The following is a 16,128-nucleotide window of genomic DNA, read 5'->3' on the forward strand; positions in this document are numbered from 1 at the left end:
CATGGTTGGTTTTAATTTTTTAAACAGATATTGGTATCATAACACATTGGCTTATTAATAATTAAGGCATTTTGCATACACAGTATCTCAATGTGGACAAAAATTTTTAATATTGATTTCTTCTATGATGTTTTTAACTTTCAGTCTTTTCAACATAAGAAAATAGCTGCACACATTCATGTGCTTTTTTATAAAACACAATCTTAAAAAAAGTGAATGATGATTGGTCTTTGCCATTCCTAGTAGTAAGTCCTGTCTTATTTTTTCACACAGTATAAATTATATTCTTGTGCAGGATTGCATTAAGACCCAGTAGCTCTTAAACGATGTTACCGAATAACCATATAAATCCCAAATGCAGCAAAGGTGAACAATCTTCATAGTGCACTTTCACCTCATTGAAGTTGAAGCTGCTCCTTTTGGATATTTTTCCACTTCAATGTGAAGTAGATTGTTAGGGTTTTATTAGTGGTTTCAATACGTGGCTTTTTAAAAGGAAAAATGGTTTTGATTTCTTCCACAGTTCACGGTTCTCGGAGGAGACCTTTTTTTGTAAATCATAGTCCAGGGATGTTTTGAACAACCAAGTGGTCTTTAGTAGATGAAATCTCTCAATGCAACTGCAATAAATAAGCATCTACATCCTTAGCTATATTACCAGTATATCCTGGAACCAAAGTAAGATGGTTTTCCTGTTCCCATAATCCACTTAACTGTTGTTTTAAAATCTGAATATTTCCATCATTTATAATTTCTGTTTTGGATGATAGTTCTGACCACCACCTTTTTATGACTGCTTGAAGCCAGTTTAAACCAACTATTACATATTCTTCAAATTTGCTTTTAAGTAGTGACTTTACTAGAGGCAACAAGTCTACACAGCAGCCAAGTGAGATATATTGTTTTTCTTCCTGTAAACTATTAGTGAGCACAGGAAGGCAATCTACCACAACTCCAAGATCTTCTATCCTCACCAAATAAGCTACAAGTTCACTTATACTTCTCTTTCTCCAGAAAGTTAAAGCTACATTCAATCTCAAATTCCTACTGAACAAAACTTGAGCCATTGTTTCATGGTCCTGAGAAACCTCAGAAAAAAACCCACTATATTTTGATGATGGGCTTTCTGTTTGTGAAGAACTAGAATCACTGGAGTTAATCAAATATGTTCGACTATCATGGCGTAATTTTTCAGGCAAGTGGCCTGCACAAGGCAGTTCATTTTCTTTATTTGCCATGTCACAGCCCCCACTTCGAGGGGACTGTTTTTTTCTGTAACTAGGATTTGGAAAGGGATGATGAACTTTCTTTCTGTGATAGATCACCTTACGCAGTTTATCTGGGCTTTTCACAGCTTGTCCAACTGTTCTATTTTTGCAAGCAGCCAACCGTTTTGGAGATTTCTTAACCTCCTTCATGTTCTTATTAGTGAAATTAGAGATCCTTTTTCTAGGAAGATCAGTGGAATGGTCCTCAATATTATCACAAAAGTTCCGTTTTTTAACATTGTGGGTTTCAGATGCCATAATCTCTCAAATACCGGCGCCTCATGGTACCGCGGCGCCTCAGCCCAACCCTGGCGCTGACGAACCGCGCCGGCAGCCTAGAGTGTCCCTCGGCTCCCCGGCCGGGCCCCAGTCAGGGCCATTCAAACGCGGCCGCGCGCGGTGCCATCACATCTCATGAAGGGAGATCAGTTCTCAAATCAGGGCACAAGACAAAAGTGAAATCTAAATCACCCTTGGCAATGCCTTGAGGAGCAGCAATGCCCAGTTCTTCTGCCAGTATTGGAGCAGGTGGCCACGTCTTCAGCCCAGGGCCAGGTGGAAGCTCTGGCTTATGCATGGGGCCGTGGTGTAGGATGAAGGTCTGCCCCAAAGCAAACCACAGATGTGGGCTTGGGGCAGGGAGAGGGTGTTGGGACTGGCCTGGGGAACCACAGAGCCCCCATCCCCCTCGCACCACCCTCACTTGGAGGCCTCCACTGGCCACGCAGGGTGGCCGCTGGGCTCCCAGCTGGTCTTTATTCTTGTACCCTGCTCATCTTGGTCACTGTGTTATGTCTCTCTCCTTCTCACTTTCTTTTCTTTTTTTGCCTTCTGCCTTCTGTGGAAATTCCCTAGGTGTCTACAAATGGGTGGCAAGTAGACAGGACGGGTGAGCTGGGAAGATCCAGGATTCCCATCCAGACAGACATGGCTTTGCAGGTCACGACCCGTTGGCTGGATGGCCCTGGACACATTGTGCAGCCCTCTGGTGACACTGCCCCTCATGTGTCAACTGGATGAGGTGACCCAGCACACAAGGATTCCCAGGGAAGGCTGTCTCACCTATTTCACCTGCCTCTTCTCCTTGTCTGCCTTGGATGCCTTGTCCACACTACTGAGGAAGTGACAGCTCGTCTCCAGCCAATTCCACGGGACAGGATGTCAGTATGAAGGGGGAGACGCTGCACAGGGGCCGGGGCAGCCTGGGCCTCATCCATGCAGATGGTGACCCTGGGCTGGGAACTAACCTCCGTGAGCCTGCAGGGCACCTCAACATGCCGCGCTTGCAGCCCCGTGGCGGCCTGGAGATTAATGCTCACCGAAAGCATCTTCAAGATGCCTGGTCTCCGATCGGAATGAGATAAACAGTTTTGCTTTTAATGTTGCTATGTCATGTCAATACTGATTATCCCATAAGCCTAGTTAATTATGAACAGAGCCCTATTTTATATGTTGTGACAAAAGCAGAGGCCTTGGGGTATAGTCAGCTTCTGAAAGACCAGGGATAACAAACAAAAAGCAAGGTTGAGATATTCTTAGTAATAATACTCAGAGTATTGGAATTAGAAATTAAGCAATGTTGAAGGAAACAAAGAAAGATGAGTGGTCTGGGTGCGGTGGCTCGCACCTATAACCCCACCACTTTAGGAGACTGAGGCAGGAGGATCACTTGAGGCCAGGAGTTCGAGACCAGCCTGGGCAACATAGTGAGACCTTGTCTCTACAGAAAATTTAAAAAGAATTAGCCACGTGTGGCGGTGTGCCTGTGGTCCTAGGTACTTGGGCAGGTGAGTTGGCAGGACCACTCAAGCCCAGGAGATAGAGGCTGCAGTGAGCTATGATTAGGCCACCACACTCCAGCCCAGGTGGCAGAGCAAGACCCTGTCTCAAAAAAAAAGTAGTAATGAGAGACACAAAGCTTGATAATTTCTAAATAAAACAAAAATCCCAAATATTAATAGAACAAAAGGAAAGAGAAAAAGAGGGAAAAAAATTGATATTTTATATTTGCCACTGAGAGAAACAACTGCTCATGGTTAAAAAAAAAAGAAAGAAAGAAAAGAAAAGAAAAAAAAATTATGGGCAGTAATGTGCTTGGCTCCTTCTATTAAAATGTCTGGGCAAAGAAGGAGACGGGTCCCCGGTCAGGTGTCCGTAGCAGGGCCGGGTCTCGGCTGTGGGAAGAGGCCGCTCCCAGCCTCACGGAGAACCGACTGAGTTGGAACCAGGCGTCTGCTGCACGTATCTGGGCAAAGACACGGGGCTAGGCACGGCCGGGGACACAAGGCGGAGGCGGATGCAGATGGGCAGGAGAAGGAGCAGGGAGGCGCGGCAGGGGCGGGGAGGGTCGAGGAGGATGCCCAGGCCCAGCTGTGGCCGCCGGGTCGGAGCCGCGCCACCTGCGCCTCGCTTCTCCATGGGTCGGCCACTTCTGCTTGATCATCTCCCGCAGACACTCACCCCTCCTGCGACGGTGCTGGTGAGACCACCCTCATCTTCCTCAAACTGGCCTTTGAGAACGTCCCTCCATGGGCTGCCTGCCATCCCCTCGCTGTGGCCGGTACCCTAGGAAAGCAGCCTCTTCCCCGGCCTCCGGCACGGCACGGCCGGGACACCCACTCTCTGGGCCAAACCAGACGCGCCGTTTCCTGCTGCAGCAGCTCGCTCTGCTCCGACAGCAGCCGCCTTGGCTCTGGCGAGCTTTGCCTCGCAGAGGACCACAGGAAATGCCCCCCGCCCCGCACGCTGCCCTCTCCCGCAGGGCCAGGCCCGGTGTGGCGGCCCCAGCCTCTCCCGCCTCTCCGCTCCTCCTGAGGGGAACTGGCCTGCTCTCCTCCGCTTCCCTCGGGCAGCTCGGCTTCTGCTCTGCCCCCCAGGGCAGGCTCACCCCACGGCCCCCGGAGATGCCTGTGACTGGGTGCTGAGTCTGCTTGATCCCCAGGTGGTTTAGCAAGCCCACCTGCATGCATGCTAATTTACGTCTTCTAGAATTAGCCAAGAGAAAGGTGACATTTTGCCTCTATCTGCCTTATCTTTGTTCTACCTTTCCATTCCCTATGCGCCTGGGTGGGAACGGGGTGCTACTTCTTGGGTTCCTAAAACATCAGCAACAAGGAGGAACCTGACAGGAGCCACTGACCTTGACCAGAGCAGCGTCTGGGCTCTTTGCCAGGGCACGCGTTTGTGTTCTGAGAAATACAGTTGCACTAACATAAAAATAAAACACACAAAAACTAGACAAAGGAGATAGAAGGTAGGAGCAAAAACAGCAGCTGTGCAGCACGGTTCGACAGACCCATCACCTGAGCATGTTCATCTTGGGAGCCTACCCTCTGCGGGTGCTGGGGGCACAGGCAGGCACCAGGCAGCGGTCACACATGTCCACTCTTAAATATCACCTCCGCAGAGAGACCCTCCTCCTGTCCTGCCTGCAGTCGACCCCACTGCCGGCCTACTCCACCCGGCGCGGTCACATCGCCGCCCTTCTTCCCCTGACGGCACAGATCACAGTCTATCACTCAAGTGTTCACCGTCCATCTCCCTAACTAGAGTGTGCGCTCCTGGGGACCAGGACTGTCTCAGTCAGTGCCGCAACCCCAGAGTTCATTAACATGGTGCCTGGGACATTGTTGCCTCCCCAAAATATTAATACTTAGGGAACAAATGGACCAGGTGACAACTGTGCGATGAGAAAGGGAGCTGGGGGTGGGTGGGACAAGTGGGAAGACCTAGGTGTTCAGGGAGGGCTTTTTGGAAGAGGGGACACCCAAGGATGGAGGCAACACCTTAGGACAGCAAGGACAAAAGTTATGTACCCAGGTGAAGACAGTGGAAAGGAAATTCCAGGAAGAGGGAAGAACACAGTAGAGCAGCTGGGAGACTGCACAGAGTGTGCCGGAACACAACAGATGAAACAGGGCTGGGGGAGCGGCCGTGTGCTCGTGGGAGCACAGAGGAGGGTGCGTAAGATAAACAGGGAGATGGGAGTGGAACAAAAGATGCAGGTGGCCAGGGGGGCCAGGCACAAATGTGGCGGCCTCCACAACCAGCGAAGGCAGCACCTAATATGAGGCCCAAAGGATGTCGGGAGAGCCCAGGCGGGGAGGAGGATGGTGCCAGGAGGAAGGCCTGGTGGAAAGGCCCGGGGGAGGGCAGGGTCCTGTTCAAGGAGTCACGTTCGTGCGTGAGTGCCCGGGTGGAGACGGACGGCACAGGCCCCCGGGCTCCGTGGGCCTGCAAGTGGGTCGGCTGTCAGCTCCCCGCCCCGCGCAGAGAGATGGATGAGGCTGAAGTACTGACCTTCTCAACCAGGTCTTCGGGGGCCTGCTCTTCACAGAGGTGAATTTTATCTTCAATGCACTTCTTCAAAAGGTCTATCTTGCTTTTACTCTTGGACCGCGGCTTTCTCACCTTGGACTGTTGCTAGAGGGGTCGGAGAAAGCACGGGCAAGAAGGTGGTCACCAGCGAGTCCACGCAGCCCCCGGGCTCCGCAGCCGACAGAAGTTTCTACAGCTCACGGAACTGTGCAATCTGCCTTAGGCCAGACGGGGCGGGGGGCCGGGGGTGGGCACCGACACATCCATCCTACCTGCAGCTCGGGGGCAGCCAGGGCCTGGTCCAGTTTCAGGCACTCCGCCTCTCGCCAAGCAGTCTGAAATCGCTGCAGCAGGACTCGGGCCCGGATTTTGGGCAGGGCCAAGCTCCTGTCCATCTGAGCGAAGCAGCCGTGGACCTCCTGCTGCATCCTGAGCAGCTCCTCTTCAGACACGGAGAAGGCCGTGGCACAGAGCTTCCTGGGAGGGAAGAACAGCAATGTGCTCTTCCCCAGAGAAAGTGCGGGTCTGGGGCTGGGGTGGCACAGCTAGAGGTTCAAAGGTCATCAGTCAAATCCACGTCTGGAGAACACAGCACCAGGGCCTCAGCCACGCATTCATCCACAGGATTTCTTGGGCACTAATGAGTGCTGTGTTGGACGTGATGTCATATTGGAGCTGACAGTTAGAGTCAAATGAGGCAGACCTGGGAGGGTGTCTCTTCCAATAATCGTGACCTTGAAGATAACCTGGTCTTGCGTTAGAGACAGACATGAAAACAAAGCATTGTCCACTGGCCAGCAACACACCATACACAGGTACCAGTGGCACAGAGGACAGATGCTCAGCTCAGATCAGGGACTCAAGATGAAGGGGGTCTCCTGCACTTGGTTCTAAAAGATGACAATTGACACAATCACTTAGTGGAAACCTATTCCATGCTGGAAACCACACTGAGTGCTTTACTGTTATGGGTTGAATTGTGTCCCCAAAAAGATATGTTCAAGTCCTAACCCATGGTACCTGCGAATGTCACTTTACTTGGACACAGGGTCTTTGCAGATGTAATTAAGAAGTTAAGGTGAGGTTACAGAGAGTAGAGTGGGCCCTTAATCTAATCTGACTGGTGTCCTTATAAGAACAGGAGAAGAGCGACAAACACGCAGGCAGAAGGCCAGGTGAGGACGGAGACAGAGATGGAGTGACACGTCTATAGGCCAGTGAACACCAGGGACTGCCAGCGACACCAGAAGCTAAGAGAAGGCAGCGAACAGACCCTGCCCTAGAACCTTCGGAGGGAGCGTGGCACTACCAACACCCCGATCTTGGAATTCCAGCCTCCAAAACCGTGAGAGAATAAATGCCTTCTGTTTTAAGCACCCAGTCTGTGGTCCTTCGTTATGGAAACACTAAGCAACAAATATATTTACCTACCTCCTTGCTCATCCTTACCCCAACCTAGTCCTCAAAATACAGACGCAGAAAGGAGGAACATTCCCTCTTCCCTTCCGGCAAGGCCCCTGCCCCCTCCAAAGGGAGAACGGCCACATGCTCACTGTCACAGCCACGCAGGAGCCAGTCCTGGCTGTGAGAGGCCATATGGGGGTCCGTGGGGAACTTCTGGACAGAATCCCTCTCTGGCCTGGGAAGGGGCAGTTCAGGGACTGGTCTCTTCTCTTTCTTCCTGCTTTGGGCAGTGTGCGTCTGCTCACTTATTGACTTAACAAAGTCTCTGTGACAAACACGGATGCATTTGGTTATTCTGGCAATGTTCTGTCAACAGTGGTGGCATAAAATGTGTTTGGTGGATGCTTTAAGTTTGGAAATATCTACAGAAGACCTATCAGGTTGGCCAGGGTCAGGCTTAGTGCACCCAAGTCTCAATGCGGAAAAGGGGCTACAGGCTGGCTGGAAGGTTCTCTCATGGAGGCAGAATGGGACCTTCCGCGATGACATGAACCCTCCGTCAAAAATAGTCTGAGGTCCCCAAGCTCACGTCATGTGACACCCTGTCTTTGGTTCCTTGTTCTGTGGGTCCAGAAACTGCAGCCACTCCCTGGCACCTTTCCTGTGCAAAGCCTTTGCATGTAACCCAAGGGAAAGCAACTCTGAAGTGCATCTAAGTGTTATTCGTGCGCCACCTTCAAACCAGATCAGTCCTTAGTAGTCCTGTCTTAACCCCCTGTTATGCAAGCCCCAAGAGAATACAGAAATAGAGGAGGCAGAATCTTTGCCCTGAAGGAGTTTGAAATCAAGGCAGGAACTTAGGAAAGAAGTCTCCAAGACATACATTCCCTGGCAAAAATATTCCTCATTAATTCCTACTTTACCTAACCAGTTTTACAGCAACCCCATCTTGCTTGAAATTGGGAAGCTTATAAAAATGTTCCCAAACTATTGTGTAATGCCATTTTACATAATGCCTCTGAAATAAAGGCTGTAACCTTTTAAATAGAATCTTAAAGAAGCAAAGTATATAAGCAGACTCACATTGTGTATACAGTTGACCCTTTTAACCCTCAGAAAAATCATAGAGTTTTCTGATAGCCAAGTGAGAGGTCTTTTTCCTGCTAAATCAATGGCGACTTTATTAATACTCCCTACAAAATGTATCCAAATGAAGTTGGAGCAAATGACTCATCTGGTAACAGGAGTGTCAGATCTAATTCGCACACTAAGAAGAATCCAAAGCCAGTTTGAACATATAAAGAGAATTTGAGCAGAATAAATACTGTTGAGAATAATTCATGAGAATAAAAAATAGCATTTAAGGATTTGATTTTTACAGGCTTAGAGAAGACACATCTTGCTTTCTCTGTCAAGAAAAGAAAAACTAACAAAGACTAAATAAATAAGGCCAGAATCACAATGGAGACATTTGGAAAGGAGCCTGAGGTCACTTATGCAAACCAAGATAAGATCTCTCTCTGCAGACACCTGGGGACCTGCTTTTCTGGTAACAAGGTCAGTCCTCAGAGACAAGAACTATGTGGGAAGGGGCACGAAATCACTGAGGCCAGTAAGACCCCGGGACACAACTTCTGCCAAGGGAGGATGGGGCTGCAGACCAATGCTCCACCACCTGCTATCCCTCAAAGGGTCCAAAAAGGTCCAGCGTCTAATACAAATACTGTCTTCACATTTAACCCACTTGCTACTGTCATATGCTGCTGAAAGCACCCTAGAAGATTTCATTGTTGTGGTCCTCACTTTACAGGCAAGAGAGATGGGACCCAGGGAGGTTAAGTGACTTGCCCACACCCAACAGTAGGTGGTGGTCCTCGAATTTAAACCCAGGTCCCTTTGGTCTACACTGCCTATGTCTCAATCCACGCTGCCTGGATTTGAGGCTCCTCCAGTTTCCAGTCGTGTGAGCCAGCCCCAAACAACAGTGGACAGCTCTGCTGGTCCCTACTGCACCACTAAAGGCTGGATGCTCGGGCCAAGCCAAACCTCAGTCGCACAAAAGAAACAGCACAGGGCGCAGGGAGGGAAAGGACGCTGCCTCTCTGGAATCCGACTCCAGCTGGTCCTCATTGCTGCAGCTCCCATGTCTAGAAAATCTATTTGTGCAGTTTATCCATCACTTTCCATTTACTGCAGGGGGAATGTTAGTTAGCTGTGCTCTACTTTCTCCTACTCAGAAGTAGAAGTGAGGCCCAGGGACTGTCACGGAAGAGGGGGCGCGTGAGATTATAACAGGGCCGAATCCGAGGGATGGCATTAGTTTAGATCCTCCAGATGAAGGAGGGGCACACAGAAGCCTAAAGGATACTAACTGGAATGCTTTGTTTTTCAGGCCACATGCGGTAGATATCCATCCGAATCATAAATTTTTATTTCCTGCTTCCTATAGACTTAGAACTTCCTGAGTATAACTGTTCTCAGTTATGGGTTTATACAAAAGGAGATATAATGAGTAATTTATCTGCCACTTTAATATAAATTACTAAAGAGACTAAAGTATTCTGACACAATAAAGGTCTCTAAATTCCCTTAGCTTACATGTTAGCAATGTTTATGTTTGCTACAAGTCTACCACTAGACCCAAACATGTAGTAGCTCAACACTTACAGATAAATTAGTTTTGTAGCCTTGTCTTTGACATTTTGGATTTTACTCTTACATTGCCTAGGAGGTTTGAAAGTGTTGATGAGTGCCTGTCCACCTCCAGTCCTGTTTGGCCTAAAATACTTAATTGGCTGTAAGCCCCTCTTTGACTCTTTAGTCCTCTTGGCCACAAGGGTCCCACCGAGGGACTGGATGGACCCAGGGCAGGTGACCACACCACCCTGGCAAGGGATGGGACAAAATAAGGGTTTGGCCATAGATGCTGCCTCTGGCAGATCTTGGCCAAAAGGGGGAAATTGTGAACTAAAATAAAATCTTAAAGCTCCCCCCACCAAAAAAAAAAAGAATAGAAGTCATTACATGGTGTTTAAGTCAATAATAAAAACAAATAGCCCAATTAATGAACCAATGGATGAAAAGGCCAGGTGGCAAGACTGTGCCACGTGGTGGAAGAACCAAAACGAAGGCCCAGTATCACACGCGGCCTTGACGTTTGCTGAAACCAGGAGGGCCTGGACTGGCCTGACCGCAAGTTCCCTTCCCACACTGCTCCCCCGATAAGGTCCCCTCGCCAAACAACGCTTCTCATTAGGGAGACCAGCACGGCCCCGGCTCATCCCTGAGGAGCAGGTTTGAGCTCCCTGGTAGCCTGTGGGAGCAGGGGCCACTGTCATTACAAAGTCCGCCTCCCACAGCCCTGGTTCTGCGCTCTGCTCAATCCTCGTGTGGCCCTGCCTGGCACGCGGGGTCCTCTTGCTGGAGTTTACGTGATCAAGAAATGCCATCGATCTCCTCTGTCCAGGGTCGGTGTCCTGTGCTAGGCCATCCCTGCAAGCACAGGGTGGGAATCCCTCCCTCGTCGGGGCGGGGCGAGGGATCGGGACACGCGGCCACACTCACGTAAATACCGAGCGCTCCCAGTGTCGAAGTTCTGCCTGCTCCTCCACCGCGGCCTCTAGAGCATCGTCCTTCAGCCTCTGCCTCACGCTCTGGACACCCTCCTGGTCCCTGTCCCGCTCCTCCGCCTCCAGCTGCTCGGCCCGCGCGGCCATCTCCTTGCTGTGCTCCTCCAGGATCTGCTGCAGGAAGAGCCAGGGCACGCTGTGCTTGAGCAGCTCCTGGGTCATCGCCGAGCTCTGGAGGCGCCGCAGCTCCTCGGTGGCTTTCTCGGACAGCGAGAGGGTCAGGGCCCTGAGCTCGTCCAGGGCAGCCTGGTCCAGACGCTCCTGCAGCTCTTCCAGGGCAGCGCTACGCTCTGCCATCACGCGCCGCCACTGCTGAAGGTACTGGCCAACGTCCTCGGCAGCCCGGAAGGCTTCGCCAATGGACAGCTGCTCCTTGCGCTGCTCCTTGTGCTGGCGGGAGTGTCAAAAGGGAAAATAAGTGGGGGTAGGGCTTGGTGGGTAGGGCCCTTTGGGAAAACGCTTTGGAAGTTTGTTGCAGAGGCACAGGATGTTTCTGGCCTTTCCGCCAGCCACCTCACATTGAGAAATTATTCTTAAGAAAATAAAAGACAGTGAAAACTTCATGTCTTCAACATTCATTGATCACATATTTATTGAGTAGGCAAAGCCCAGAAGGCCGACTACCTGGGTTCTAATCCTGGCTCCTCCATTCACAAGCTGAGTGACCTAAAGCAAGTGTCTTACCTCTCTGTGCCTCCACTTCCTAATCTGTAAAATGGGGATAATAATAGAACCTACCTCATAGAGTAGTTGTGAGTATCAGATGGTTGCTTCATACATGTGTGGCTCTTAGGAAAGTGCCTGGTGTGGAGTTCACACCCGTACATATCTGCTATTGCTATTACCATGTGCCAGGCACACAGTGTCCGCAAATCATAGTATTTTAAGGGGAAAAAACCTGAGATCATTGAGAGACAACTTAAATGAGGAGGTCACCAAAGGACCTTTAAGGAAGAAATCAAGAAAGAACACTCCTGGGAGACAGGACAGTGGGCGTAAAGCCCCTACGGTGGGGAAGAACTGCCATGCACACAGATGTCCCTTGCAGCGGTGTTTACAAGAGCAGGCTCACAGAGTCTCAGTCCTCTCTGAGAGAACGTGACATGCTCTTCCTTTTGTTCACGGGTCCTGGTAACCAGAGAGTGTCAATTCATTCACTCTATAAATACACTTATTAAGCACCTACTATGTGTCAGGCAGTGTCCTCAACACTGGAGATACATAAATTTTTGCCTTCATGGAACTATATTCTAATTGTGGGCCACTCACAGTATTTATCAAAAGTAGCTACAAGAGAATATTCACAGAAGCCTTCCGGAATCTCTTGTAAGATCTGGAGTGCATCCATCCTTCTAGATACGAACCTTGGACTGGGCCAGACATCAGGGAAGTGTGGTTTTGACCCCTTACCCAGTGGCTCAGAGGTGAATGGGGTATTGCTCAGGATGTGATATATTTCAGTGGTCAAGGTCAGGGGCGTGGCTGTCTGTTGGGCCCACACTTGGTAATATAATAGAAGGCAGAGTTTCTATTGATCACATTTAAGTTATTCTGCATCCCCTCTGCTCCCCGCAAATGGTACCAGCCCACTAGCCCATCTGGTGTCACCTGGCACATGCCATACACCGCCTCCATCTGTCCTCACTACCCGTGCTCTGTGCTGCTGGTTTAGGCCCTCGTCAGCTCTCACCTGGCCAACGCCACAGCCTCCCAGGGGTTTTGTGTTCCCAGGTTCCTCCAACCCCAACCAACGCGAGCTGCCGGAATCACAAATCTTATCTCTCTCTCTCTCTGCCTGAAAACCCTTCAGTGTTCTCCACCATCTTTGGGTGAAGAGCAACCCCCTCAGCCTTGCACACCACGCCCTCACTGGCTTGGCACTGACTCCCAGACACGCCCCTGCCCTCACCTGTCAGCACGCCTCACCTCATCGTGCTCTCAGTGCTCCCAAACACGTGCCATGTGTGCCACTCACTCAGTATTTGGCCTTGACCACATTAATGAAACACTCTAAGCTTCAGTGTCTTCATTTAAGAGAAAATAGGAAAAACAGTCTCTTCCTCATAGGGTTAATGTAGGGATTGAACAAGATCTCTTATATGACAGACTTAGCACAGTGCTAAGAAAACACGCAGTAAGTGTTAGTACCTGTCATCAGCAGTCACTCAAACCAGCACTCCTGTTGCCTTGCCTGTGCAGACATGAGTAGTCTACCACGACCTTCTGCTGTGCGCAGGCAAGACAGCATTTGGAGAATCCTGCTTGACACAGCAAACAGTCACTACCAATCAACTACAGATGGCACGTCACGATGCCTGCACAGTCGCCCTTACGAGCACAGTACCTGGCACAGTACCTGGCACTCAGTGGGTACTCGGAAATGGTCATGCAAAGGACAAATGGCACAATGCCTCATATACCTTTTGTAGCAACTCTCGTCTTCTCTTAATTATTAACTTTTGATGGAGCTTTTTCTTTTCCTGCTTTAAGTCATTGTCCAACTTCTGTTTTATAGAAAAGACTTCTGTCTGAGCCCGCTCCAGTAGCATTTCCATTTGATCTTCATCCAAGTACCCCGCTCTAGATGGAAAAGATGGAAAGCTAGTTAATGCACTCTCCAAACTCACCTATAGCTTGACTGATATTGTGGCTGAACATTTATCTCCACATTAGTTTGGTTTGAATCAGAAAAATCTTTCCCCTCCAGAAGGATTAGGAGAATGGGCAGCTAAGATATTCATAAAATACCAGCAGAGTAAGGTTAGTGTCATTAGAGATGGGTAGAGAAAGCTCAACACAGGAGAGAGATCATCTGTTAGGGCGGGAATTGGTGAGAGTTCTGGGAGAAAATAACATTCACAGGAACACTGTGGTACGGATAGAATCTTCCAAGAGGAGATGGTGGATTAAAACTCCTGCTGTCAGGAGGTGACTAGGAGGTGACTGCAGGGAACACTCTGTGTAATGGTTAATTGTGTGCGTCAACCTGACTGGCCCAGGAGAAACATTATTTCCAGGTGTGTCTGTGATGGTGTTTCCAGGTGAGATCAGGAGAGCAGATGGTCCTCCCCAGTGTGGGGGCACCTCCCAATACATTGAGGTCTTGAAGAGACCAAAAAGGCAGAGGAAGGAGGAGTCTGTCCCTTTTTTCCTGCCTCACAGCTTAAGGTGGGACATCTCATTTCATCTTCTCCTGCCCCGGACTGAGATTTACACTATCTGCTGTCCGGGTTCTCAGGCCTTTAGACTTGGACTGAGTTACAACTCCTGATTTCCTGGGGCTCTGTCTTGCAGACAGCAGACAGTAGGACTTCTCAGCCTCCATAATTGTGTGACCCAATTCCTATAATCAATCTCTCTCTCTCTCTCTCCTTCTCTCTCTCTCTCTCCATATGTATATATATGTATGTAAAATATATGTGTATATTTGAGGACTTTCCAGAAAGTATCCAGCCACTGTTAATATAACATTCTATTAATAAGGGTTGGATACTTTACGGACAGTGCTTTATATATTTTCTATTAGTTCTGTTTCTTGGGAGAACCCTGACTAGTACACTCTGCTACCACCCTACTACTGTTCCTAGTCTGTGTGCATCCCTGGGCTGAGTCCCCAGATTGGCACAGGGTAAACTCTCAAGGGAGGCTTCTTGAAGGAAAGAATAGTAGATACATGTTTTAAAAATATACATGTGTGCCAGTCTTTTCAAAGAGAATTAAAAAATAAGAGGTAAAATATTCTTCCCCGGTAACTGTTTACAACCAGTGGTTAAGTTCTTCAATTGAAGGCAGGAAACTATTTCTCTCACCTAAGTGCAAATTAATCAGGAAGCTCGAGTAAACTGCAGTGGTACATGTATTAGCATCTTTAGGTGGGAAGTGTTTGCATTATTTGCGCGCCTTGCAGAATCCACATTAAACAGGGCAGGAGAGGAACAAAGCCCTGAAAAAATTACCTAAGTAGTAAAACCAATTCATAAAACCATGAATTGTTGCTTGTTGCTGTAAGAGAGCCAAAAAGCCAACTTTCTAGTCATGTCCCTATTCATTTAGAGCTTCTCGTAATCTAACGAGAATACGTTTCATTGTCTGCAGTTAAGCCGCCTGAAAGCAGAGCTGCGCGGGAACGCTGTGGAACGCCGAGGGACTGCACCGATGAGAACTCTGCAATGTCATCAATTATCTGACCACGTGGCACCCAGGTGCTGCCGAGATAAACCTCCAGAATCCACAACGAGCATCTCTGGGTTTATACCTAATGCCAAAGGTGAATGCAAGAGCCAGTGGTGTGCTCGATCTCAGAGAAGCCGGCTCTTCCATCACATGGCTGACGTGAGCCCCATCAGGGATGTCTCCAGAGAGCGTTGATGGCGATTCGCTTCACAGTAGTCCAGGATGGGCACTATAACTACATCAAGGTTGGCCGTGAGTTAACACCTGCTGACACCGAACAATGGCCACACAGGAGTTCATTATACGATTATCTTGACTATTGTGTATGTGCCTAAAATTTCATAATGCAAAGGATTTTTACAACTAGAGAATTCTCCTTAAGAGATAAGTAAGGGAAAAGGGGGTGGAGCAAGATGGCAAAATAGAAGCTTCCAGCGATCGCCCCTCTACAGGAACACCAAATTCAACAACTATCCACGCAACGAGGCACCTTCAGAAGAACCAAACGTCAGGTGGGGGATCACAGTACTGGTTTTGACATTATATGAAGGCAAGAGGCACTGAGGAGGGCAGCAAAGACAGCCTTGCACTGCCTACGCCGCCCTCCCCATCCCCGCAGTGCTGCCAGACAGGGGGGCACAGCACAGGACACAATTCTGCTGGCAGCCACGGAGGGGCATTTAGACGTTTAGACCAGCCGACTAGAGGGAAACCCACGTTCCAGCTATCCCCGCCACTCCCAGATGAAAAAGGGCCTGGGGCCTGGACCAAATTCCAAGGCAGTCAGGCCACAAAGGCTGCAGTCTTTGGGCAATCCCTGCGATTCGGAGCCAGTGGAACTGCGGTGCATGTAACCCAGTGAGACACCAGGGACGGTGGCCAAGCGAGTGCCTGTGTCGCCCCTCCCCCAGCTCCAGGCAGTGCAGCTCAGGGAGTCTTCTTCCATTTGGGGAAAGGAAAGGGAAGAGTTCAGAGAACTTTGCTTTGCATCTCGGTACCAGCTCAGCTACAGTCAAAGAAAGTACCAAGCAGACCTCTGAGGCCTGAGTCTCAGTCTTCGTTCCTGGATGGCATTGCTAGGCCTACCCTGGGCCAGACAGAAACACGCTGCCCTGAAGGGAAGGAGCCAGTCCTGGCAGAAATCACCACCTACTGACTATAGAGTCCTTGGGCTCTGAATAAACATCACAGGTAGCCAGGCAACAGTCACCACAGGCTTTGGGTGAGACTGGCTGGCTTCAGGTGTGACCTGGCACTGGTGGCTACGAGGGAGCGCCCACGTCACAGTAGCCCAGCACAGAGAGTGAAGGACTTTGCCTGGTAAGCCAGGGAATTCT

At 49.5% G+C, this 16,128-nt stretch overlaps 2 protein-coding genes across 2 annotated transcripts in view; both read right to left on the reverse strand.

The window, feature by feature from the left end:
• EVC2 (Ellis van Creveld syndrome 2) overlaps positions 1 to 16,128 on the reverse strand; it is a 137,477-nt gene that overhangs the window by 38,393 nt on the left and 82,956 nt on the right. The window contains exons 13-16 of the mRNA XM_012662838.1: positions 13,039 to 13,198; positions 10,554 to 11,008; positions 5,858 to 6,062; positions 5,568 to 5,690 (exon numbers count right to left, since the gene is read on the reverse strand). Coding sequence (XP_012518292.1) covers positions 5,568 to 5,690; positions 5,858 to 6,062; positions 10,554 to 11,008; positions 13,039 to 13,198 — 943 coding nt within the window. The remainder of the gene's footprint in view (positions 1 to 5,567; positions 5,691 to 5,857; positions 6,063 to 10,553; positions 11,009 to 13,038; positions 13,199 to 16,128) is intronic.
• Positions 88 to 1,666, reverse strand: KATNBL1 (katanin p80 subunit B-like 1). The gene has a single exon (XM_012662856.1). It carries the CDS (start codon positions 1,524 to 1,526, stop codon positions 612 to 614), a length of 915 nt encoding a protein of 304 aa, XP_012518310.1. The 5' UTR covers positions 1,527 to 1,666; the 3' UTR covers positions 88 to 611.

Source organism: Propithecus coquereli, unplaced genomic scaffold (assembly GCF_000956105.1).
Source record: "Propithecus coquereli isolate 6110/MARCELLA unplaced genomic scaffold, Pcoq_1.0 Scaffold785, whole genome shotgun sequence".
Taxonomy (NCBI): domain Eukaryota; kingdom Metazoa; phylum Chordata; class Mammalia; order Primates; family Indriidae; genus Propithecus; species Propithecus coquereli.

Excerpts from the sequence above, each read along its gene's own strand:
- KATNBL1 (XM_012662856.1), bottom strand. The coding sequence starts at position 1,526 with ATGGCATCTGAAACCCACAATGTTAAAAAACGGAACTTTTGTGATAAT.